Source organism: Staurois parvus, unplaced genomic scaffold (genome assembly GCF_062004578.1).
Source record: "Staurois parvus isolate SC_StPar_1 unplaced genomic scaffold, SC_StPar_1.0 ptg000237l, whole genome shotgun sequence".
Taxonomy (NCBI): domain Eukaryota; kingdom Metazoa; phylum Chordata; class Amphibia; order Anura; family Ranidae; genus Staurois; species Staurois parvus.
The window spans coordinates 5,947,182-5,971,306 of record NW_028318033.1 but is presented as its reverse complement, the minus strand read 5'-3'; the positions used below and the strand labels follow the sequence as shown (position 1 = coordinate 5,971,306).

General features: G+C 42.0%; 1 protein-coding gene across 1 annotated transcript in view; it reads left to right on the top strand.

Moving 5' to 3' along the window:
* The window catches only part of LOC149460037 (putative N-acetylated-alpha-linked acidic dipeptidase), a 188,679-nt gene that overhangs the window by 59,625 nt on the left and 104,929 nt on the right, over nucleotides 1–24,125 (top strand). Inside the window, exons 8-9 of the mRNA XM_089680257.1 lie at nucleotides 20,560–20,645; nucleotides 22,898–23,017. Of these exons, the coding sequence (XP_089536383.1) occupies nucleotides 20,560–20,645; nucleotides 22,898–23,017 (206 nt within the window). The remainder of the gene's footprint in view (nucleotides 1–20,559; nucleotides 20,646–22,897; nucleotides 23,018–24,125) is intronic.

Below are 24,125 nucleotides of genomic sequence, written 5' to 3'. Positions count from 1 at the left end.
TTATAGGCTGGCCCAGCACCTTCTCCCAATGTGGTCTAGATATGGCCTCCATGGCAATACCAAGTACTGGCTGATCCAGAGAACTTCAATAGGGAACACGTTTAAGCTCTGCAGCTACTGAAAAAAACCTGCTAGGAGAAAAATATCCTTGGGAAAAGAAAAAGTAAAGCAATAGGCTTACTTTTAGAAAGTGAGAGACACTAGCAAAAACCTGAGCCATGCTGGGAGTGAGAGAGATTATGCTGGACTGTTTTACAACTTTGCTTGCTTGTTTCCAATCTCTTGCAGGTAGCTGCATAACCCTATGTATCCAACTTTGCCCTGTGCCCCCTAATGAACAATGATGAAAATATACCTCCCTCCAAAAATAACCCCCCAAAAAACCCCTGAAACACTAAACCCCCAACCCAAATTTTTTTGAATAAATGCAAAATAAAAGAAACCAAAAGGGTAGCCCTAAACAGACTGTTAGGTTTCTGACCTGTGAACACATTGGAGGTACACAAAACATGCAGCCTACCACACTGAAAACTACAGTAACCTAGTGCAATATAGCACAATATAGAGTTGTTTAGCAGCCAACACAGACTGTCAGCTCTCCTGAAACTGCTCCAACACATGCTGACAAATGACGGCTGGGAGCTCACTTATTTATAGTAAGTCAACTGTCACATAAAAAGCCTGCCGAAGACAGACAGTTAAATGGTCAGACAGGGAATTATGGGTCCTTTTAAAATTCATTATGGGTCCTTTTTACCATAAATTTATTGGAACAGGAAACCTCAAACCCCTTATAGTTGTTAAGTGATTGTACAGAAGACAGCTAGAAAAAAATTTATGCTTTACCAGTTGTCTCCTATTAGCCATTATTTTTAGCTGTTGTTAGTTTTTTTAACATTCATATGTCATGTTTTTCTTTATTTGTTTTAGTTTCAGATTTTAGAAAAGGATATATCACAGATTAAAAGTTAAAATTTTAATCTATACTTGCTAACATGTCAATTAGAAAAGAACATTGCTTTTAACAATTATTCTATATACATGGAAAATTAGTCTGAGGGTAGTAATATTGCCAAGTACAGGTCTTGTTTTATTTTATTGAAGAATCATTCTAACTAGAGTGGAGCTCCCCAGAATCTATGTACAAATGTTGCTTATTTACAGGTTCAGTAAATGGTAGATCTGAATGATTGTTCCGCCAAGTAGAACCTCCAGCTTGCAGCAGGAGGTAATACATTTAGCTGCTGCTGTGACAACTTTCTATGTTAGGGAGTTGGCAGCATCCTCAGATAAAGATCTGATATGGATTTTGGGGGTCACACACCTTTTATTTATTTATTTATTTTTTGCATGGGGTCCCACCTTAAAATCCATAATGAAGCCTAAGGGTCTGGTATGTATTTTTAGGGTAAACCCCATGCATGGGTTTTTGCCTGGGGTCTCACGTAAATATCTTCACGAGGTCTTCATCTAGGATAAGGGTCTGGTATAGATTAAGGGAATCCTGGCCATTTGCTCTCAAATGGCAGTAAGCAACTGAGAACTGCCATTTACCAGCAATTGAAACTCTATTTTTTCTTTATAAATGTCAGTTTTGCTCGAGTCTAGTAGGTTGTATACATCATATAGATGCACAGCTTCATAGACAGGTTAAGGGCATCTCCTAGACATGTGACACTTGCATTTTTAATGTTTCACTTTAAGTATTAAATACTTTTTTGCTTTGGTACATGTCTCTCACAACAGTGTTCAATTTCCCACACCATTTGTTTGACAATCCCTTGTCTATTGACCTAGAAAATAGTAATTACTGATTTCTAAGAGTTGGCTCCCATTGACTTCATTGGGGTCCAAATATGGCATCTAAACATCATTAAAGTTCACCAAACCCACCCTGACCCAAACCTAGGTACATTCGGTTCATTGATAATTTTAGCTTGTGTTATTCACTTTAGAGAAACTGAGGTGAATGTATAGAGAGGGCCTTGCTGGTTTTGCTAATATTGATCATTACAGGCATCTGTAAAAGCATAAAAATAAGTGCCTCTTGTTCAGTGTATTGTCTTGAGTTCAGTGTATTGTTTGCATTCTTTTCATTTTGTTCAGTAATGACCTAATTGCTTTCTTTAAAGTGGTTGTACACCTCTGGCATGAAATATGAACAAAGCATATCCCTCTATAGTATGTACTTGTCTCAAGAGCACTAAGTGTCATGTCTGCCTGTCAATCAGCATGAATCACTTCTGACATGTTTTCCTGACACCAAGAGAAAAATGGTGACAGGGGAGGGACCTCCAGCAGATTGACAGCCTCAGCTCTGTTCCTGTGATCTGTGTGGATGAGCGTATGTCCCTTCCCTCCAATCAGCTCTCAGAGCTCTCCTCACTAAGCTCTGCACAGCCTAACTTCAGCTCTTTTATCAGAACTCTCAGCCAAGCTTATAAATTCAAGCACTTTGAACAGACATAGAGAAGAGAAGACTGTAGACAGATAGGTGCAACTTATGTGGGAGGATTTGTTTCATCTGTGTATTACCTGAGGCCAGTCCCACTTTAAATTATAAAAAAAATACCATAATGATTATATAAAAAAATATTTGCTCATTATGTGGTGCTAAATATGTTCCTCTTTGGGAATAATGATGTGAATATTATATTGGATCCTACTGTATGGTAGGTAGGTAGGTCCTGGTAAATCAATTTACTGGTTGAAATTTCCTAGCTGCAACTATAATAATTTTAAATAAATTAATTTAATTGTTTTTTTTCTTCCAATGTACAGCAGTTTTCTTTTACAGCTGCTGCATTTTATTCTAACCTTTTACTATCCATGTAAAAGCCACAAGTAGGTGTCCTAATAATAATGTGATTTTTAATTAATTTGAAGCTATTTTTGTACAAGGCATTATATTTGGTAACAGAAAAGCCTACAGTAATTACATCGGTAGTGATTTCACATTTAGAATAGTTTTGTATTACGAAAAGCATTTTGTTTCTGGCTACAGATTACATTTTCATCATGCAGCAAAAGAAAATCAGATTATACTATGGTTGACTATTGCAGTATTAACTCAGACAGTGAAAAAAAAAAAGGTATTATGGGTCAGTGCGTAAATGTAATCATGGGAAATATATTTACTGGTAGTTTGTGTGCATTAAACACATAACAGCAAAGTTGCACATTAGTCAATCAGCTAAGGCTCCTTTCACACAGGCGGTCCATTCAAGTCTGCTTGTCAGTTTTCTGGGCAGACCTGCTCAGAAGCGATATGTAAAGCCTGGTACACACATTGAGATTTATTTTCCTTCTTCCCAGTGGGCTGAAAGAAAAAAAACTGAGGGATCGCTGTACTAACTAAACTATGTTAGCGCAACGATTTCTCCCGCTGTGCCTTTGTGTTCTGACAAGGGAACCCCCCCCACAGTCATTGGCTGTGAGTTCTGATCAGATGCTGGTTTTTCATCATGTCCCTTTGACAAAAACTGGTCCTTAGACCGGCTTCTGTCAGAAGGACAGCTGTACACACTGTCCAAAGGTCATGTGGTTCCTTAACCAGCCAATATTCAGTCCATGTGTACCCAGATTAAGTCTATTGGCGGGTTGATGTAAACAGATGTGTGTCTTCTTCAGTTTTTTTTTTCCAACCTAGAAGTGACAGACTGGAGTGACAGATTTAAACAGTCCATTCACATCCAGCCTATAGATCTATTATGGGTCCAGAAAGCTGTGGCTTTTAACACAAGCTAAACATGAAGCTAAACACTGAATGGACACCATCCTGTTCTGGTCAGATCTGTTCATGGATCCCCTGCTGATCAGACTGGACAGCGCCTGTTGGAAAAAGGCCTAAAAGACCTGTTTTATCACAAAAGATTTGTATTTCTGTCCATGCAGTCCTGAGATTTAGACAGCTGTGTTTTGTTGGCCTGGCTGTTCTCTACTTCTGTTAAAAATGTTATAAACCTTCCTACCTACATCTTGTGTTTTTCACCTGTATAAGATGTGCATTGATCATGTAGTATCATGGCGTCATTTGTTCTGTACACACAGCCTATAGTAAAGTTAATCTTCTGTTTGTGTTCAAACATGCGGGATACCATATGGCACTGCACAAGTTAATGCATGTCTGTAGTCTGATAACTGACATTTCCTGTGAAGGAACTACATATCCCACAATCCCTAGGTCTCTCAGTCTGGTGCAGGTGAGAGCTTCACTGTAATTAGATCTGACATTTACAAGCAGGTAGAGCATTCTGGGACACACGAAGAGCTTGCTGTTGGAACATGTTTATTATATTAGCACCCCCACATTTAGGATGCAACACAGAGCAGATGGCAATGCACCTGTTGGAAGTTCTGTGACTTGGAACAGGAAGCAGAACTGTCCCTTTGATGAACAGGGACAAACTAGGCAAAGGAATACATTGACATAGGGGACTTGATCAACCATGGCCCTACAAACTGCAGCCAGAACATGTGATCCTATCATTGTAAGTTAAGGCAAACAAATTACACACTGTCAGGAATCAGCAGCAAGGATGACCAAATCTGTGTAGCTACACTCAGGAAACTGGGACCAGACTATGTATAGTTTATGTGAGATTTATTTACAGAGAAACAAAATCCATCCAAACACCAGCACACTGCAAATCTAAAAATATCTAAACCAGATGACAGAATACCTAATAACTAATAAACAGCCTAACCGCTAACTATATACGATATATACAAAATGGGGAACACCGAGAAGTGTTGCCAACCGTCATATTTTCTGATGGTTTGTAAAAATCAGTGATTTCTAGCTCTGATGAAGAAGGGACACCCTTCGAAACGCGTCAGCTGTACTGAATATCCATCCCCTCGATGGGATTCGCGCTATCTTCAAGTCCCTTTGAGGACTTACATGCCTGATTTTATTCGCTGTTTGTGAGTATATTTTTATAATTAATAAATTTTGGTTACTGAGGTAATGCGCAAGGTTGGTGCGCTTCTCTTTTTCATTTCGTTTTACAGCCATCGGTAAACATCCGTTAGCTAAATTTTATGTCAGTAAAAATCAGTCCTTTTTTCAGGCAGGTTAGTGTTGGCTGGGCAAGTGTAAAAAAAAAAAAAAGAACCCCTTGACAGCTTGATGTAGCACCCGCAGCCACTTATGCAGGAAGAATTTGGAGCCAGTTGGGATTATTTTAACCATTTGCCGCCCGGCCAATGGCCGTTTGGTGGCTGCAAAAATGCACTAGCTTTCCGGGTAGACGCCATTTGGCGTCCTCCCACACATGCGCAGTTTTTACACCTGCAGAGCCGCGCAGCAGCGCAATCTGTCACCGGCCGTGTACCTCGGACACGGCCAATGACAGATCTGAGTATCGGCCCCGTTGCCCGTACCATGTGACCTGCTGTGACCAATCACAGCAGGTCACATGACAGTTTTATACAATGGATGGCTTCATTCATGCCATCCATTGTATACTAGTGTCTAGCTGTGAATGGTCACAGTGATCACATGCACATGTCATGTGATTAGCTGTGGCCAAATCACAGCTAAGCAAAAAAAAAAAACCCTGAATGAATCGATGTCATTCAGGTAAATGTTTGCTTATAGCAAAGTAAATCTTTGCTATAAGCAAATTGTGTAAAAAAAAAAAAAATACTGATCACTTCCCCAAAGTAGTAAATGTTACTATGGTAACATTGTACTACTTTGGTCATAGTAAAATATGAAAAACAATCTTAAAAAAAATAAAAAAAGTAATAAAAAATAGTATGAAAAAAAAAAAAATTTTTTTTTATTTTTTGTCACCAGTCAGTGTCCCTGATCACCGCCATGCCAGTTATATGATGATGCTGTACTGCACTGGTAACAGTATGTAAAAAAAAATAGTGAAAATAATTATTTTAATTTTTTCATTTTCCGAAAAATTATGACAAAAAAATACAACTTCAAAAAACTTGCCATTCCTCTTATGAAGTACGTCAGACTGTCTACTTTACAAAAATGGGTCATTTGGGGGATATCTGTACTATTCTGACATTCTTGGACCTCAAGAAATTAGATTGGCTGTCAGTACTTCAGGATTGATCAATATTCAGATCTATACCATAGTTTGTGAACTCTATAACTTTCCTACAAACTAAAAAATACATCCTAATTTGGGTTATTTTCACCAAAGACATATAGCAGAATACATCTTGGCCTAAATTTATGAAGAACACTTATTTATTTGTAAACTTTTATAACAGAAACAAAGAAAAACGTGGGTTTTTTTCAAAATTTTCTGTCTTTTTTTGTTAATTTTGCAAAAAATAAAAACCCCAGCGGTGATTAAATACCACCAAAAGAAAGCTCTAGTTGTGTGAAGAAAATGATAAAATTTTAGTTTGGGTACAATGTTGTATGACCACGCAATTGTCATTCAAAGTGTGAGAGCGCTGAAACCTGAAAACTGGCCTGGGCAGGAAGGTGTAAAATTGCCCGGTATTAAATTGGTTAAAAAAGAAGCAGGCTGGAGCCAGCAGCAGCATTTGCTAGCCCTGCTCCTCTAGTTTCGACTGCGGAGTGATCTCAACTGTGCTTGGCCTGCCACCTCTCTGCATAGATAGGTAGTTAGAACCTGGTTCCTTTCTGGTGGCAAAAACTCCTGAAGCCTGTACCCAAGGCCCCATGTGCCCCGCAGCTACACACCACTCTCCTCCTGAGTAACCTATCCTTCTCTTCTGCAGCCGCAGTTCTCTATCAGGTACTGTCAAGGAGGGGGATTTGGAGGTGGGAGTAGAGCATTGTAGTGGTAGAGGAGGCAGTCTGGGGGGGGGAGGGGGCACCCCTGTACTCCACACTCTTTATGCCGCAAACCCCTGAACCCAGCACTCTGTATGCAGTGAACCTCTGAACCCAGCACTCTGTATGCAGCGAACCCCTGAACAATGCACTCTGTATGCAGCACACCCCTAATCCCTGCCCTTTGAATGCAGCGTAGCCCTGAAATCTGCGCTCTGTATGTAGCGCACACCTGAACCCTGAACTCTGTACTTAACACACACTCCTTGTATTTATTGCCCCTTAAGACTCTCCCACTGTTAGTGCAGGAGGTGATACTGCTGCTACTTGAATGTGGGTTTTTTTTGTTTGTTTTTTTTTTCCAACTGAATAGGAATTTTGCATTGAAATACTGAGTCACAACCACAAGCCAAGCCTTTGACTTGTGGCTCCTTTGCAGTCCCATTGAGCTCAACGGGCAAGGTGGATACATGTGAGAGTTAAAATTACAGTACTAAGAAGCTAAGCATCAAGGCCATGGCAATGTGTACTTACCCAGAGAGCAGCAAATTAATTTAGAGGTAGGTGGTTAGGGAGCGGTTCTGTTTAATCATCCTCATTTAGGCTGCTCCTGTCACGATCGCGGCGTCAAACCCCAGACCTTCTCACCAAACTCGTGACCGAAGGACTGGCCGTTCTAAAACCGCGATGTGACGTGCGTAACAATACCACACCCAGCTGAACCCTGCACAACGATTTTCCAGCTAATGGTCAACCGATCGATATGCTGTCAGCCTGAGCGATTGTTACTGGGTCGGGTTAATTACGCAACTAACCCTTCACTGCCACCACCCCTTTTTGTACAGAGAAAGAGGAAACTCTCTTTATCAAATATACACTATAATGGTTGAAAAGTCGTCTGTCCAATACGGTCACCGCAGGTCGATTGGGCAGAGGATTAGACAAACACAGTAGCGTCTCTTTAGAGGCAGGAATTCGTAAATTGCAACTAAGCGCTTTAGAAACAGTTTAACACTTTCAGAAAAAAGATTTATTACTAAAAGAGTCAAACAGGTGCAATAAAATATTTACAGAAAAAGATGTAACTAAGATATATATATATATATACACACAAAAAACCATAGCACAGCAACAAGATAATAGGAGAAGTTAAAGGGTTAAGTTACTTGCCATTTAAGCCTTGAATGGAAGCAGATCACGTTTCAGAGCGAAAGGTCTCCCCAGGTGGTATATTGATGTTAAAAATTGGGAGAAGACTTTTTAACTCCTCTTTAGGCCTGCTAGCCTGTTTTTTAAAGTCCCCCAGCAGGGGGTGGCTCTGAGTAACTGACCAATACTCTATTTAGGGAGGGGTTGGCAGGCGGAACCCAAAATCAGAACCAGCATCTTTCATAATTCATATTCTGGCCTATAACTTCCCATCTGCACAAGCGATAACCTTCCCGCAGGTATTTTATTCTACAAATAAGTCTAAGGATCATTTAGATATGAATTATGAAATTGTACGTTACACGGTGTACGAGTTCTATGTTCTGGCTCCCCAGATGATCTGAAGTGGGCGTGTGACCCATCAAAATGTTAGTCTGCGCAGGGGCCATCTGACGAGGTGCCCGGTTTTTATGTATGTCTCTCATATTCCAAGATATGAGACATAGGATAAAATTGATTTGAGGAATGTTCATTTAATTCTGTCACCTACGCTGCTAGGTTTTATGAGGTTAGGAGGTGAGAGATTCCACAGGTTCTTGGGCAGAGTGGAGCCTTGTGGCTCCCTGCTGGGATCTGGCCTGTGACACTTTAACACACACACACATCTGTCACGGTGCCTCTCAGAAAGGGAGGGGGAAGGAGAATAAATAATAAATGAATACTTTTAATAAAAGGGGGAATCTGCGTCCATCTCTGATGCGCAAGTTTGCTACAGCTCCCACTATTAGACCCAATCTGGTCATGCTCATTGCTCTCTTTGGCATGCATAACAAAATGTTTTTCAACTGTATCCCAGCAAGGTGGTTAAAAATGTGTCATGCTGTGATGACTTTTTACTGTAAATGTAAACCAGACTAATTACCAGTTATAGGTATTGTCAGTGTTTACAGATTGTGTTTATACTGCGGTTGTTTTAGTTTCGAATAGGAGCTCTGTATATTTTTCACGTTGGCAGTAAAAGAAAAAATGTGCTGTCAGTAAATTTTCCATGTTCTGTCAGTAAAAAAAGTTAGGGGAGGTTGGCAACCCTGACACAAAGAAACAGGGAAAACTGGAGGTGCAGGAAGCAGATGGGAATAGGGAAGAAAAGCTGGGATCAGGAACAAAGGAGAGCAGTTACAAGGCAGCAGGGTACAGGGAATGTACAAGGTCAGGATAATGGCTAGCAAGAAAAACACTGGAGCGAGAGGCACCAATAGGGGAGGATCTAAATACACTACCAGCAGCCAGCATCAGGTGCAAACTAATTTATGGGATCAGCTGGTTGCTGGGAGACGACCGCTGGTGGAATTACAACCCCCTGCCCAGGGAATCACTATGCCACCAGCAGGTAATCTAGGTCCTTACACACAGAGAATACAACTACACAAATACCTAGATAAAACAACAAAAACATTGGAAAGTATACAATACCAATCACATTTCTCTCTTAATAAAAAAAAAAAAAAAAATAGAAAATATAATACCCACCCTTGGGCTGTTCCCTGCAGACTCACTCATTCTGCAATCCAGTGCTGGTTCTCTTCCTGGTTGAGTAACATCCAACATCATTTAACCAACTACCTGTGTGTGCAGGGCATTATGAACCCCCACACCACCACCACCACCACCACCAACAGTTGTTGGTGTGTCACCACAGCTTATTGCACTCTGAGCACAATGACACAATACAATTAGTGATTTGCTCTGCATCACTGAGCTCTTCCCAGTGATAGAAAAGAGGCAAAGGGGTAGAAAATGTTTTGCATCTCATGATCAGCCTAATTATTTCTAAAACAAATAGTTAAGTATATGTAGTATAAAAATAAATGGGGGGAAGAGGATCCAGGGGGAGGCTGGATGGTGTATATTGGGCTTTAAAGTGGAACCAAAGTCAACTAACAACTGCAAGCAGTATATATTATTGCAGAAGAGACATGCTACTGTCTCATTTGCTCTAACAAACTGTATGCTTTCAGTTCTCTACTGAATGGATGTTGAGCTTGCATGCGCAGCTCACGGCACATTCCCGGCACACTCCAGCTCTGCCGGAATGGTGGACACATTGAAAGGCACCTGGAAATAGCTGGGGAGAAGATGACCGTGGCTGATGAGGGATTTAATCACTGCACCTCTGGATTGAGGAGGTGAGCATCTATTTCAGTGCAGTTCCGCTTTAGGAAATACAACTTGCCTTCCTGCACCATCCTATGACTGGACAGTAAAGGAGCAGCTCCGGACTGATGAGGTCTCCAGTTTCCTCTTTACTCTCCTTAGCACAGGTGCCTGCAGTTGAGTTTGATTGGCTTTTAGTGATGCCTCTCCCTTTTACAATCTGAGTGCTACTGCAGAATATAGATATGAATACAGGCTAAGCTGCTTACACTGGCTGCCTTTAAAAAAAGATACTAAAACCTTGCCATGTAGGGTAAAGTGATGTTGTCTCTACAAAGTTCATTGCTTGACTGCTGTGAGGGTTTTCCAGGAAGGCAAATCGCGATTAGAAATGCACATAGGAACTCCCGGAGAAGAGTTGTGGGCTGTGCGCATGTGCGCAGAAATGCGCGATCGTGCACACGCACAGTGAAGATTGGCGCTAGACGGCCTATTTATAGAGTGTCTCTGCCCATGTTAGATGCTGACTGGTCTTCAGCTCCCCCATGTCCTGCTTGTTCCTGTGTGATTCCTTTGTTGCTGACCTGGCTTGTTCCTCACCTGACTCTGATTGCTCTCCTGATTGATACTGGTTCCTGACTTCGACTCTGCTCCTGGACCTTGGCTTTTCTTCTGATTCTGTACCATGCTGCCCAACTGTTGATGACCCTGTATATTCCTATGACACTGCTCCTGTCTCTTACCCTCACTACCTGCCTTGCTCTGGTGCATGCCTGGCATTCTACAAGCCCTGCTCTACTTGTTACTACTGTGCCTGAATTAGAAGATCATCAGCCTTCCAGGGTCATCATCTACAAGAGCTGCAAACAACTACTGGTGCTCTTGTCCCCCTGGTCCTAGACTCCCTCTGTTCCAACTCCAGTGGGGTCAGGGCAAGTGACACAAGTGAGGCCAACCTCATCGTTTCAGTCTCCCATCAGGTACGTGACAACTGCATTACACTGGCCAGGCCTTTCCTCCCTCGCAGTACCTTGCTCCTCCGCAGCCTGAACTGAAATCAGCAGTGTCGGCGACCCTGGCAAGGAGTGATATCACTGCATTAAATATTGTTTTGTATGTGCTTGAAGTTTAACAAAAAACTTGTTTGCACGCTTCACAAGAAGGCATTTCCTTAGTCATAAAGGAAAGCAGACGTGCTGCACAATTGTAAACCTAAAATGTACTGTGCCCTTGTGCACATCTCAAAGACATGCCGTTTCATCTATTGCGGAATTATCAGGGCATGAAATCTTCCACCAGATCCAGAATTGGATACATTTGGATAAAGCTGGCCAATGTCCAGATCAAAAGCTCTGTTAGTTAGTTTTAGGTCATTTGGCAGCTTGTGCTGGAATTCAGCCACAGTGTAGAACAGTACTCTGAGAATATTCTTATTTGTTATACAATGAAGTAATGGCATTTTCCATTCACAGTTTTAAACTGTTTTTTTTTTCTATTTTCTCATTAGCAAGAAAAATAATTAGGGTGCCATTGTTGATCTCCTTCTAAATATCCTATTTTTCTGGCTGTTATGTTGATCCAGTGGCTTCATATTTGGGAGAGGAAACATCAGTTCTTTGAGCTTTCCAGAGTTCTTTGTTGAGGGAACATACTCAATGGTGATACTTTATCGTCCAATCACCAGCTTGTTTTTGACCAGGCTATATTTTAGTGCAAAGTAGTCTTCACTGACCAAGGTGACCTGTCTAGTTAATGTGCCTCAACAGGATATGTTGGTGGAGTTTTGAAATCAAGGACAGTCAAGGTGAATATCCAAGTTTTAGAGGCAGCTGTTTGTCACTTGATGTGTCCTAGAGGATCTCTGGAGTGTTTTTTAGGACATGCTAAGCCACAAAATTTGTATGAGTTCAGTAAGATTTTATTTTTCACAATATGTGTTTCAGGGACTTAACCCCCCCCCCCCCCCATCATAGTTACATTTGGTTTAAAACTTTCAACATGAAACATGAACAAAGCATATCCTTCTATAGTGAATAATAGCCTAATTTATCTCTGATCTCTCTCCCCTTTGCTATCCGAGTCATTGATAATACTTTATGCTGACTCCACAGCCTCCCAGGCCAATTCGCCCCATGATCCCCTATTGCCCGGGGGCCCCATGAGTTGTCAGTCTGCCCCTGCTCCCAGGTGATGGCCCACAGGCTCCCAGGTGATGGCCCACCCCCCTTCCAGCACACAGCAGGTGACTGACAGTCTCAGTTCTGTATGTTCCCCAATGAAAGTGTGTAGAAGAGGGTGCATCCATCTCCTCTACTCAGGTTTCACTGAGCTCTGTCCTCTAGCTCTGCATTATGTGTGACATCAAATCCCCACCCCTTACCTTCTACTACTGAGAAAAGTCTGTTTGTCAGTGTAGTCTTTGAACTAATATAGAGGAGAAAGGGCTGCAGATAAAAAGGTACAACCTGGGGCTAGTCACTTCAGTGACAAGACAGCATAAAATAATATAAACTAAGAGATCTATAATTGCAGAGACTTGATGAGGATGATTTACTAAAGGCAAATAGACTGTGCACTTGGTAAAGGAATTTACCCCAGAGCTTGGTGAATAAGTTGACTTCCAATATCCAATTATGCGTAGGCAAAAATGCATTATTTAATTTTCCTTACACGCGATTGGGTATTCTTTTCAAAGTGAAATTTTGCCACATTCACTAAGTTCTGGAGAAATTTTCCTTGCAAGCCCCGACTTTCCTTTGTAAACTGACTAGCCTATTTGCCTTAGGTAAATCAACCCTGATGTACTGTAGTATAAGTCAGGGACGAATTGACAATTCATGGGGCCCCGGGCAATAGGGGATCATGGGGCCCTGTGTCCTTGCCCAAACTCAAAAAAGCCTATGAAAAAGGTACCAGGGGCATCTCATGGGGCCCCCTACTGACCCCAGGCCCTCGGGCAGTGCCTGAGTTTCCAAGTGGTCAGTCCGCCCCTGGTATAAGCTAATGCAAAGAATGATTAAATTACAGTAAGTAGATATCAAAAGTACAGAAAATAATTGTTATAATCACATGGGTAAAAACAATAAGTACCAAAGGTGATACAAAGGGTAATTGGAACATGAAGGTAAACCATTATTATATGAATACAATTTATATCTGTTATATATTAATAAAACATAGATATAAACAGTATATACAGGCAAAAGCAATTGTGCTATTTTAATATTTTTAATTGATAATATTTATATCTATGTAGAAACAATTATGCCATGCCCAATAAATCAATGAAACCAAACCATAAGACTATATCTCGTATATGCGATCCAATAAATACATCCTTAACCACTTGCCCTCCTGAGGATTTACCCGCCTTCCTGACCAGGTCTCTTTTTGCTACTTGGCGCTGCACTAATTCAACTGACAATTGCGCGGTCATGCAATGCTGCACCCAAACGAAATTTACGTCTTTTTTTCACACAAATGGAGCTTTCTTTCGGTGGTATTTGATCACTTGTGCGCTTTTTATTTTTCACGCTATAAACAAAAGAAGACCAAAAATTTTGAAGAAAAACAATATTTTTTACTTTCAGCTATAAAAAATATATAGTAAACTCAAAGTTAGTTATAAATTTAGGCCAAAATGTATTCTGCTACATGTTTTTGGTAAAAAAAATCCCAATAAGTGTATATTGATTGCTTTGTGTGAAAGTTATAGGGTCTACAAACTATGGTATAGATACTGCAATTTACACCATTTTTTTGCTATACAACGCTGCGCTAGTTTAACGGACAATTGCGCGGTCATGCAATACGGTACATAAATTAAATTTACATCCTTGTTTTCCCACAATTTGGTGGTATTTGATCGCCTGTGCGTTTTTTTATTTTTTGCGCTATAAAAAAAAAGTCTGACAATTTTGAGAAAAAAAACTATATTTTGGACTTTTTGCTATAAAACATGTCCAGTAAAAAAAATGTAAAAATCAAATTTAGTCATAAATTTCTGCCAAAATGTATTCTGCGACATGTCTTTGCTTAAAAAAAAATCCCAAACCGTGTAAATTAATTGGTTTACGTTAAAGTTAAAGCGTCTACAAATGGCGGGAAATTGTGGAAAATGCGGGAAATGGCGGGGATTTTTTTTTTATTATACTAATAATGGCGGCAATCAGCGACTTATGGCGGTGATCAGCGATTTATGACAGTGATCAGCGACTTATGGCGGGACTGCGGGACTGCAGCTGACATTTTGACACGGGGGGGGAACTGACTTGGGGTCACTGACATCCCCAGTGACACCAATACAGTGATCAGTGCAAAAAAAACCAATGACACTGTACTAATGGCACTGGGGAGGAAGGGGTTAACGTTTATTAGGTAATGAAAGGGTTAACTGTGTGAGGGGAGTGTTTTACTAGGGGGCGGGGGTGTGTACTTCACAGGAACATGCTGATCCCGAGAGATAAAGTCTTCTCTCAGGTTCAGTGTGCTCTGAACTGACAGATAGCAGAGCTGCAATGTAAACAATGCAGCCGTGCTATCTGTCAGTGATAATTTGTAATCGCCGGCACCCGGCGGGAAATGACCCATCGGGAGCCGGTGATGGACTCCCGCTGCCACGATCGGCGGGACGGGTAGGGCAGGCACGCGCCTCGCGTGCGCCCCCTACCTGTTTTGCACAGCGATGTTAAAAGACGGCGCTGTGCGTACAGGTGCAGTGAAAATACTGCGGAGGGTCGGCAAGCGGTTAAAGGGATTTAAAAGCTTTTAAAAAGAAAAAAATAACAAACATTGTATACTTACCTACTCTGTGCAATGATTTTACACAGATCAGCCCTGAACCTCTCCTTCTGGTGTCCCCCCACTTGCACTCTTGGCTCTTCCTCCATTCCGAGTGCCCCCATAGCAAGCTGCTTGATCTGGTGGCACTCAGGCAGTCTTGAGCCTGAGCTGGGCTGTGTGCACTTGTGTACCCCACCCCCTGCTCTCTGCTCACAGCTTTTGACACTGAGGTGCTCCTTTCTCTGGGGGCACTCAGGTAGGCTTGATCTTGAGCCGGACTAAGTGCAGTTGTGTGCCCCACCCCCTGCATTCTGCTCACAGCTTTTGACTGATAGCAGCAGGAGCCAATGGCTCCAACTGCATGAGGCAAGCCTGTGAGAGAGGGAAGAACTGCTGCAGATGTGCACAGCGCTGGACTGAGATTGGGCTCAGATTAGTATTTAGGGGGCTGGGGGAAGCTACTGTTGAAAGGCACAGAATGCATTAAGGTGAAAAAAAATTACCTTTACAACCATTGAGATCTATGAAAAAACATTGTTCCATGTATAGAAAATGTAAAAATAATTCAGTAAAACTACAAATAACATGACCAAGTCAGTTAGTATTAAACAGATACAGTCCATGAATTGAAGGTGACCATCATAATAATATAAACAAGGTTGTACACTTTGCATGATCCTATTTGCACTATATTAAATAGTTCATGCATGATAACATTTCTATAATTTGACTTCTGACAGTACTTCTGTTCATACTGGACAAAAGTTGCAATTCTGCTCCTTCTTTCACTGTCCAGTCACAGACTGGGGGGGAGGAACGAGGGATGTGGGTTCTACTGAACTGCAGTACAAAAAAAATGGTCACCATCCCAGGACTGGATAGTGTCAGGGAGCGAGGAGCAATTAAAGGTAGGTTTATTAATATAAAAATAAGACAACAGTCTATGCAAGGCCAACAGCGGAAATCGTAGCCAAAGCCGGGGTCAAGAGCCAGGAAGAATCATTGCCAGAGCCGGGATCAGGAGCCAGGAAGAATCGTCACCAGAGCCGGGATCAGGAGCCAGGAAGAATCGTCGCCAGAGCCGGGATCAGGAGCCAGGAAGAATCGTCGCCAGAGCCGGGGTCAGGAGCCAGGAAGAATCGTCGCCAGAGCCGGGATCTGGAGCCAGGAAGAATGGTCTCCAGAGCCGGGGTCAGAAGCCAGGAGGAGTCTTAGCCAAAGCCGAGTCGGTATCCAGGAAAGCAATGAGTAGCTAAACAGATGCTTGCTGTTGTGCAACAGACAGGACACGAATGCAATGGACAGCCACAAACAGCAGACTTATATGTGATAAGCCGCCACCTCCTGGGGGAGGAGCCACAGAGGGCTGAAAGCATAAAGGATCCCACAATGCTTTGCAGACACCTAAGATGGATGCCAGCACATGGAGCAGCACAAGGTCTGGGGAAAGGTAGGACCTTGACAGATAGACAGAAGTACAAATAGTTTGGCAGATAAAACTAAACATATGTGTATGTGTACGTGTGCGTGTATGTATGTGTGTGTGTGTGTGTATGTATGTGTGTGTGTGATATATAAAACAATCAAAAAATATAATGTAGAACTACCCCCTTAGCAGTTGGTGAATTATTTTCGGGCTCCCTGTTGCTCTGGACCCCTCTCTGAAAGCCCAACCTTCTGACACCACAGTACACTCTCAACCAGAATAAATCACCACCTGAAAGTAAGCTCGCACACTGATTGAAGTAAACTGGTAAAAGGTTTATAGCAAACGTCAATATAGCTTGACTACACAGCATAAACAGAATTGGCATGTAAAAAGTAATTTGTTACTTGTGTCAGCCTAAATGAAGAAAAGACAACGCTCATCACAGAGTTTGAGTTAATGTTAGCAGGCCTGCTTTTCAGAAACTAACACAATACCTTCATCCTGAGGTGGCTTTACAGTCCCCAGTGAGCAGCGCGAAATATCAAACAGGTAGACTAGCTCACTTTGGGCCCTGAAGAACAATGCAGTAGAGCAAGGGAAGTACAGCACTCCACCTTGAAAGTAGCAATTGACATGTGTAATGCCCCTTTAAAGCACTAGTCACCAGGGCCGGTGCTTCCACTAGGCAAACTAGGTGGCCGCCTAGGGAGCACTGCCACTTAGGGGTGCCTGGGCGCAGCACAGGCTGGCACTCTCTCTGTGTGGGATGCGGCCACATCATGAATGATCCTCCAGCTAAGAGGGGCTGCAGAGGGGAGGAAGAATGGACAAAGGAAGATGCAGAGTGTCTGGGGCCAGTGTAGCAGGTGAGCTGCTGCTCCTTCCAGTGTTCCTCAGACTAAGGCTGGCCATACATTATACAATTTTCTTGAGAATTTTGCTTTAGATTTACCAAACACCATATAATATGAGCTCAAACCTATAAAACACTTTCAATTGTATCCAATTAGGTAGGCGCTTGCACTACATCGTTGAAGGCAAATCTAAAGGAAATTGGGCAGAAATTGAACAGAAAATTGTATAATGTATGGCCAGCCTTAGTCCCTTACTGCAAGCTGGCTGGTGACTGCTGATCACTGTGAAGTTCCAGCCTTTCTCTTCCCATTCAATAGCGGAGATGGAGCTGCGCCTGCGGAGGAAGGTAATGTCTTACTCTGTCTTGTGTCTATGTGAATGTGACCCGGCCTGAACATGAGTGATGACATCATTACGATCCCAAAGCCCGCTGTTCTGGTGCCTGCTCTTTGTCATTGTTGGTGGTGTAATGTGTTGGATCTGTCACTGTGTGGGATCGCTCAGTTCAGGTGTTTTCTGCGTGTGTGGGCTGGGCTGACTGCTGTCACAGCATTTTATCTCCCCTCATTGCCTGGGAAATTCCAGCCTGGGATCTGGCAGTGTGGATCCATCATACTCCATTCACTGCAACTGTAACGCTGCCACTGCCATCCACAGATACAGTTCGTCTGTGACACTGATTTTGTCTTTAATATTGGTGCTGGTGGCATCTTATGGCACTTATTTTTGCAAATTAAAAGAAATTTAGCAGTTTCATTTTTTGTTGATTTTAATATATTTTTTAATATTTTTAATATTTAATTTTTTTTATTTATTTAGCAGCTGGTCTTGCCTAGGGCACAAAATAGTGTAGCAACAGTACTGCTAGACACTAATAGATTTAAAGCAGTGAAATGTGGGCAGCACAGTGGCTAAATGGTTAGCACGTCTGCCTGGCAGTACTAGGGTCATGGGTTTGAATCCCAACCACAGCACCACCTGACTGAAGTTTGCATGTTCTTCCTGTGCCTGTGTGGGTTTCCTCCAGGTACTCTGGTTTCCTCCCACACTCCAAAGACATGCTGGTAGGTTAATTGGATTCTGTCTAAATTGGTCCTAGTATGTGTATGTATGATGTGAGTTTGGGACCTTAGATTGGACACCCCTTGAGGGTTAGGGACTGATGTGAATGTACAACATATATGTAAAGTGCTGCATACATTGACAGTGCTATATAAGTACCTGTAATAATAATGTTAAACTGGCAGAAGTGATACTGACAGAGTATGTTCCCTCTAGACTGCAAGACTATTGGTGCAATGGGAAAAGGTTACATAGTTAGTCTAGATGAAAAAAGACAAAAGTTCAACCATAGAAAAAACAAAGTTCTAATCCTATACTCACAGTTGATCCAGAGGAAGGCAAACACAACCCCAGCAAAGCATGATCCAATTTGCTCCTGCTGTGAAAAAATATTCCTTCCTGATCCCCTGAGAGGCAATCGAATATTCCCTGGATCAACTTTACCTATAAATGTTAGTATCCAGTTATATTCTGTGTATCTAAGAAACAATCCAGGACTTTTTTAAGCAATTCACTGAGCTGGCCAGAACCAGCTCTTGAGGAAGTCTATTCAATATTTTCACATCTCTCATTGTGAAGAAACCTTTCCGTGTTTGGAGATTAAATTTATTTTCCTCCAGACATAAAGAGCGCCCCCTTGTCCTCTATGATGACCTCAGGGTGAATAGCTCTACACCGAGTTCACTATATGAACCACTGATGTATTTATACATGTTGATCATATCCCCCCTTAATCTCCTCTTCTCAAGAGAGAATACATTCAGTTCCTCTAATCTTTCCTCATAGCTGATCTCCTCCATGCCTCAGTTTAGTTGCCCTTCTCTGTACTTTCTCAAGTTCCCCAATGTTCTTTTTCTCTTTTTTTAAAGGTCTCTTTAGAAGAGTAAGTTGATTATGGTGGTAACACAGCTGTGGTTCAGTCTGTGGAATGGCTGCCCTGCTATCAGGTCTGATAAGGCTGTGTTGAGTGTGGTCAAGCAATAGCGGTTGAAGGAGCTAGGCCACAACTTGTAACAACTGTGTGCAGGAAAGTAACAAATATGGAGCAAGTGTCAGTGTTCCCTTTCCGTGGTAATGCTTGGGACTCTCTTACCCAAGGGATGGCATCTGGCATATTCTGGCGGTCTTTCTCTCACCTCTGATGGAGCCTCCATGCACCCTCTGGTCCCGCCTGCAGCGTCCCGTCCGGACACTTGGTGGCAGATTAGCTTTCTAGACAATGCGGCAAGGTCAGAAATCAGCAAATTCTCTCGGCCTTCCTTCCTTCCTTCGATGGCCTAGTCCAGTCCTCCAGCAGTCAGCAGCACACCTCTCTCTAGATCTCTCCCTGCTTGTCCAGTCTCCCAGGCTTTTGTATATATATTCCTCTGCCCACACGCCAGCTCCTGTGGGAAATGTAGTTCCTACATACACTACTCCTTAGTAAAGTTCTGCGGTTCAGCATACAAGTTCCATGGGGCTGTTTTACAGGGTGTGAATGGCACTGTTCTGCAAGGCACTGCCATCATGTGTTCACTTTAATGTCCTGCATCAAACACTTGTGCAGGGTGTTACACAAATAAGAGTATGTGGAAGATGTCTATAGTTGGTTTTATAAAGGAGTTTTCATAGTAGCAAACATTTAAAGTCACTGTTACTAGGCAGTACAACTTGGTCCAGGACATACCACCAACCTGGTGATTGGCCACTGAAGGAGCAGCAGCACACTGATGGGCCATTCCATTGTTCTGTCCTTGCATATGAAGTGTTAAACTGGCTCCTAGTATTAACTCTTTCTCTCATATTCCAAAGTCCTGCTGTGCATGTGTGGATTCAGAAAGTATTCAGAAAGCTGATATACAGTCAAGGTAGAATTTGCCTTATAGATTAATTATATTTATGCTTTCACTGAATTCCAGTCATTATCCTTTATAGTTGCTTTTTTGTGCCCAGAGTTAATCTTTAAAGCAGATCCAAAGGAAGCAATACTCGCCTTTCCTCCTGACGGTCCCTGTCCCTCTATGGTGTCTTAATTTTCTTCTGTGTGACAATTTCTAGCCAGCTTCATTGGCTGGAACCAGATGACATTACTCCTGCACAGGAACTAGCCATCCTTGGGAACGGGCCAGGTACTGTAAGCTGAACTGTGCATCTGCAGTTCAGCTTTTTTTTTTTTGTTGCAGAAGAGATATTGCAGATGGCTTCTGCAATAAAAATCCTGGCTGCTCGCACTAAATAACAGCAGAACTTTACAGTAGTTCTGCTTTCAGGTACAAAGTTTCATGAATTTATAATCTTTTTAACAGGCATGGATGACACAAAAGCTAAGCTATGCCGTTAGTTTTATGCTATGTTATTTTTTTTATATTTACAGCAAAATAAAGCTTTATGTCAAGACCTACAATGTAAAGAAAACAATAAGAAACGTCATTGGATTCATTGAAGGACAGTTTGAGCCTGGTATGTAAATTAAATATTTGTTTTATGCTTTATTTCAACCTCAACACCCAACTACTTAGAGCTCTTTAGATGCATTGACTGGAGCATATGTGGCGAATGCTGGCTAAATGCGAGGGATTTATTTGGAGCTTCAACTAAGAATGCAGTGCTACCCGGTGAGGTGTCATTGCTCCAAGATTGAGAGTTGCACTCAGAATGCAAAAGTTCTTATGAGCCACAATGACTGGGCAAGCAGATGAACGAGAGGAGGATGGTGGAAATGGCAGGGATATTGGGTATTCTTGATGAGTGCCTATGACAGGACCAGGCTGTATTAACCCACACAGAACTGGAAGATGTAGGGGTATGGGGAGCAGAGGACTTTGGATTTCAACTTAGCTACCAGCACTAGGGACAATTGAATGTAAGTAGCGCTTTTTGTGTATGAAATACCTACAGCGCAATGGATCTCCTATACAACAAGTATTGCAGCTAGCATGTAATGTGTTCCCACATATAAACCATAAATCAAAAAAATGCAGCGCAGTACTATAAACTCAAATACAGTGCTAAATAAATCCAATGTGCATATGTGACTACAATTGTGCTACGTGAGAATAAGATGTGCTACATCAAAATAAATATCAACACATGTATGTAAATAAACTGCATATACCAGTGCTAAATAAATAGTGTATCCAAATACCAAATGAATCATATAATGGTGAACTGTCCCCTTTAATACTCCAAAATCTTCACATGTGCTTATGCGATATGTCTCCTGTGCATCATATACCATCAAGCAAGTGTCCCAATGTTATGGTATCAAAATGCTGGTGAACTGTCCCTTTAAGACCGCTGTGCTCCAAGAGAATTTGTATAATCACTCTACTGCATATATATATATATATATATATATATATATATATATATACACAAGGTGCTCCTGTGTCACCCCCCCAGTGCTTATCCACCTCCAACACACTATTGCACTCACCTTCTGGTATGACCTTGTATGGTACCTTCTGGTCAAACTGTGCTTTCCCTTTAACCCAGGAGGGTATGCTGGTACAAAGATCTCCACCTCCTTCAGCACATCTAAGCTCCAAAACACTCCACAGATAAGTAAAGAAAAGGCTCCATATAGTGAAGTATAGCCAAGATGTATTAAACTTTATTAATATATTGTAAAAATGCACTCACATTTGTAAGTGTCCACCTGGCACTTCAGGATTAAGGACTCTCTATACAGTGTTTTTCTTGAATGAAATTACATGGATCCCTTATTCAAAATGGTGGAACGTAGACTTCCGGTTTATGGCTTGATGTCATCAGCGTACCCTACACATTACGTCCCGACATGTGACTTCATCAGGAGTAGCCGATTGGATGTCAAGCCTTCCATTTATACCCATTCATTAATTACTATGTAAAACAACTGTGTCGGCGCCATTTTGTCGGAGACCGTCACATAGTCTCGGGCGCCATTTTCTTTTTGTGCTAATTTGAACAATTAAAATTGCTAGGGATACCTGATGATGGCTGGCTGTGATCAACCGTCTGTTTAAATAGAACTCTAACCACTTTCTTATGCAAGCCGTTACTTCCTCTCTTACATACACATGCACACACTATCTTTGTTTTACAAATAAATATTTCATACATGGCAAATAATTCCCACACCAATATGGATTATCAAAAGAGAACACCGCAGTAGTAATATCTTTCGACAGAATAAACTTTTGACAGAAGTGTTTTGAAGTGTTTTGAGGGAGAGATAGATAGAGGGATGGGTCACTACTCTGACCTATTCAGTTGTGTATGTAAATTTCAGCTTGAGTTACTGTGGCTCGTAAACATTTTAGAGGGAGGTAAGGCGATAGGGAAATATGTAAAACACAGTTTAAAGCCTCTGCTGGCTGAAAAAGGAGACCAGAAAACATGAATTTTTAATATTTCATATTTACCTGACCAGAAATTGTTCAATCTTATTGGACTATGATCTAAACAAAATCATAGACCATGCTTTCAAAAGAGACTGAAAATATGTACAAAAGTAGTAAATGTTACTTTTTAAACTATAATAAAAAAATAATTCCAAAGTAGTGAGGCTCTAAAAGTAAAAAGCCAAACACCAATAAAATCCACCAGTAAATTTGTAATGATAGGCAGCTGTAAACTCTTATCACATTACTCACAGTTCATTTAGGAGGCACTAAGGATTAGAACTTTAAATTGCAATACGATACCTAACAATATTCTTTTTTCTTCAGATCGCTATGTGGTTTTGGGCAACCACAGAGATGCCTGGGTTTTTGGAGCTATTGATCCATCTAGTGGCACAGCTACCATGATGGAAGTTAGCAGAGCAATGGGTCAGCTGCTCAAAAAAGGTATGTGAACAGATTGGTTGCCTGGTTCTTTTCTACATGCTGTTGAAGCACCAACTCCAAAAGTCTCAAATGTTTTTTGATTAATGAAGATGTTCTTATATGCACAGTAAATATATAGGGTCAAGAGGATTTTAACCATTTAAAGACCTTGTATGTTATACAAATGGCCTAAAGGTGTGTGCAGGCAGGGCCTACCTTACTTGGAAGTAATCACTCCCTACCATGTACAATGTGCAAGTATTCTTTATACGTATAAGTCTTTCACAGGTTTGTTGAATAAACAGGTAAACCAGTCTTTGCCACAGATATATGTACATAATAGCGCAGTAATAGTGCAGTGCCGGTCCATGCTTCAGTTAGCAGGAGTAACGTCTCTTCATAACATATATTCAAGATAACTCTCCAGTTTGCACCGGCTCCACACATCTTTATCAACCATCAGAATATAAGTAATCATCATTGGCAGTGCTGAGGGGGTAATCAGTGGCAGTGCTGGGGGTTAATGGGATCAGTGGTGGTAGGGGGGAAGGGATCAGGGACAGTGCTGGGGGTATGGGATGAGTGGCAGTGGTGTGTGTGTGTGTGTGTGTGTGTGTGTGGGTGGGGGGGGGTGGGACCAGTGGCAGTGATGGGGGGCAATCAGTGGCAGTGCTGGGGGGTTGATGGGATCAGTGGGGGGGTAATCGGTGGCAGTATTGGGCGTTGATGGGATCAGTGGCAGTGCTGAGAGGGAGGGAGGGGTGATCAGTGGCAGAGCTGGGGTGTTCATGGATTCATGGAAGCAGTGGTAGAGCTGGGGTGTTCATGGAATCAGTGACAGTGCTGGGGGGTGATCAGTGGCAGTTCTGCTGGGGGATGATGGGATCAGTGGTGGTGGGGGAATGGGATCAGTGCCAGTGCTGGGGAGATGGGATAAGTGGCATTAGGGGGTGGGATAAGTGGCAGTAGTGGTTGGGAAAATGGGACGAGTGGCAGTGTTGGAGTGGTGGGATGAGTGGCAGTGCTGGTGGGGGGATGAAATCAGTGACACTTACTTGCTGTCAGTGTCCACTCGGTTCCCCCTGCAATGATCATTGTCTCTCGGCTCCATGTGTCTTTACTGACACCT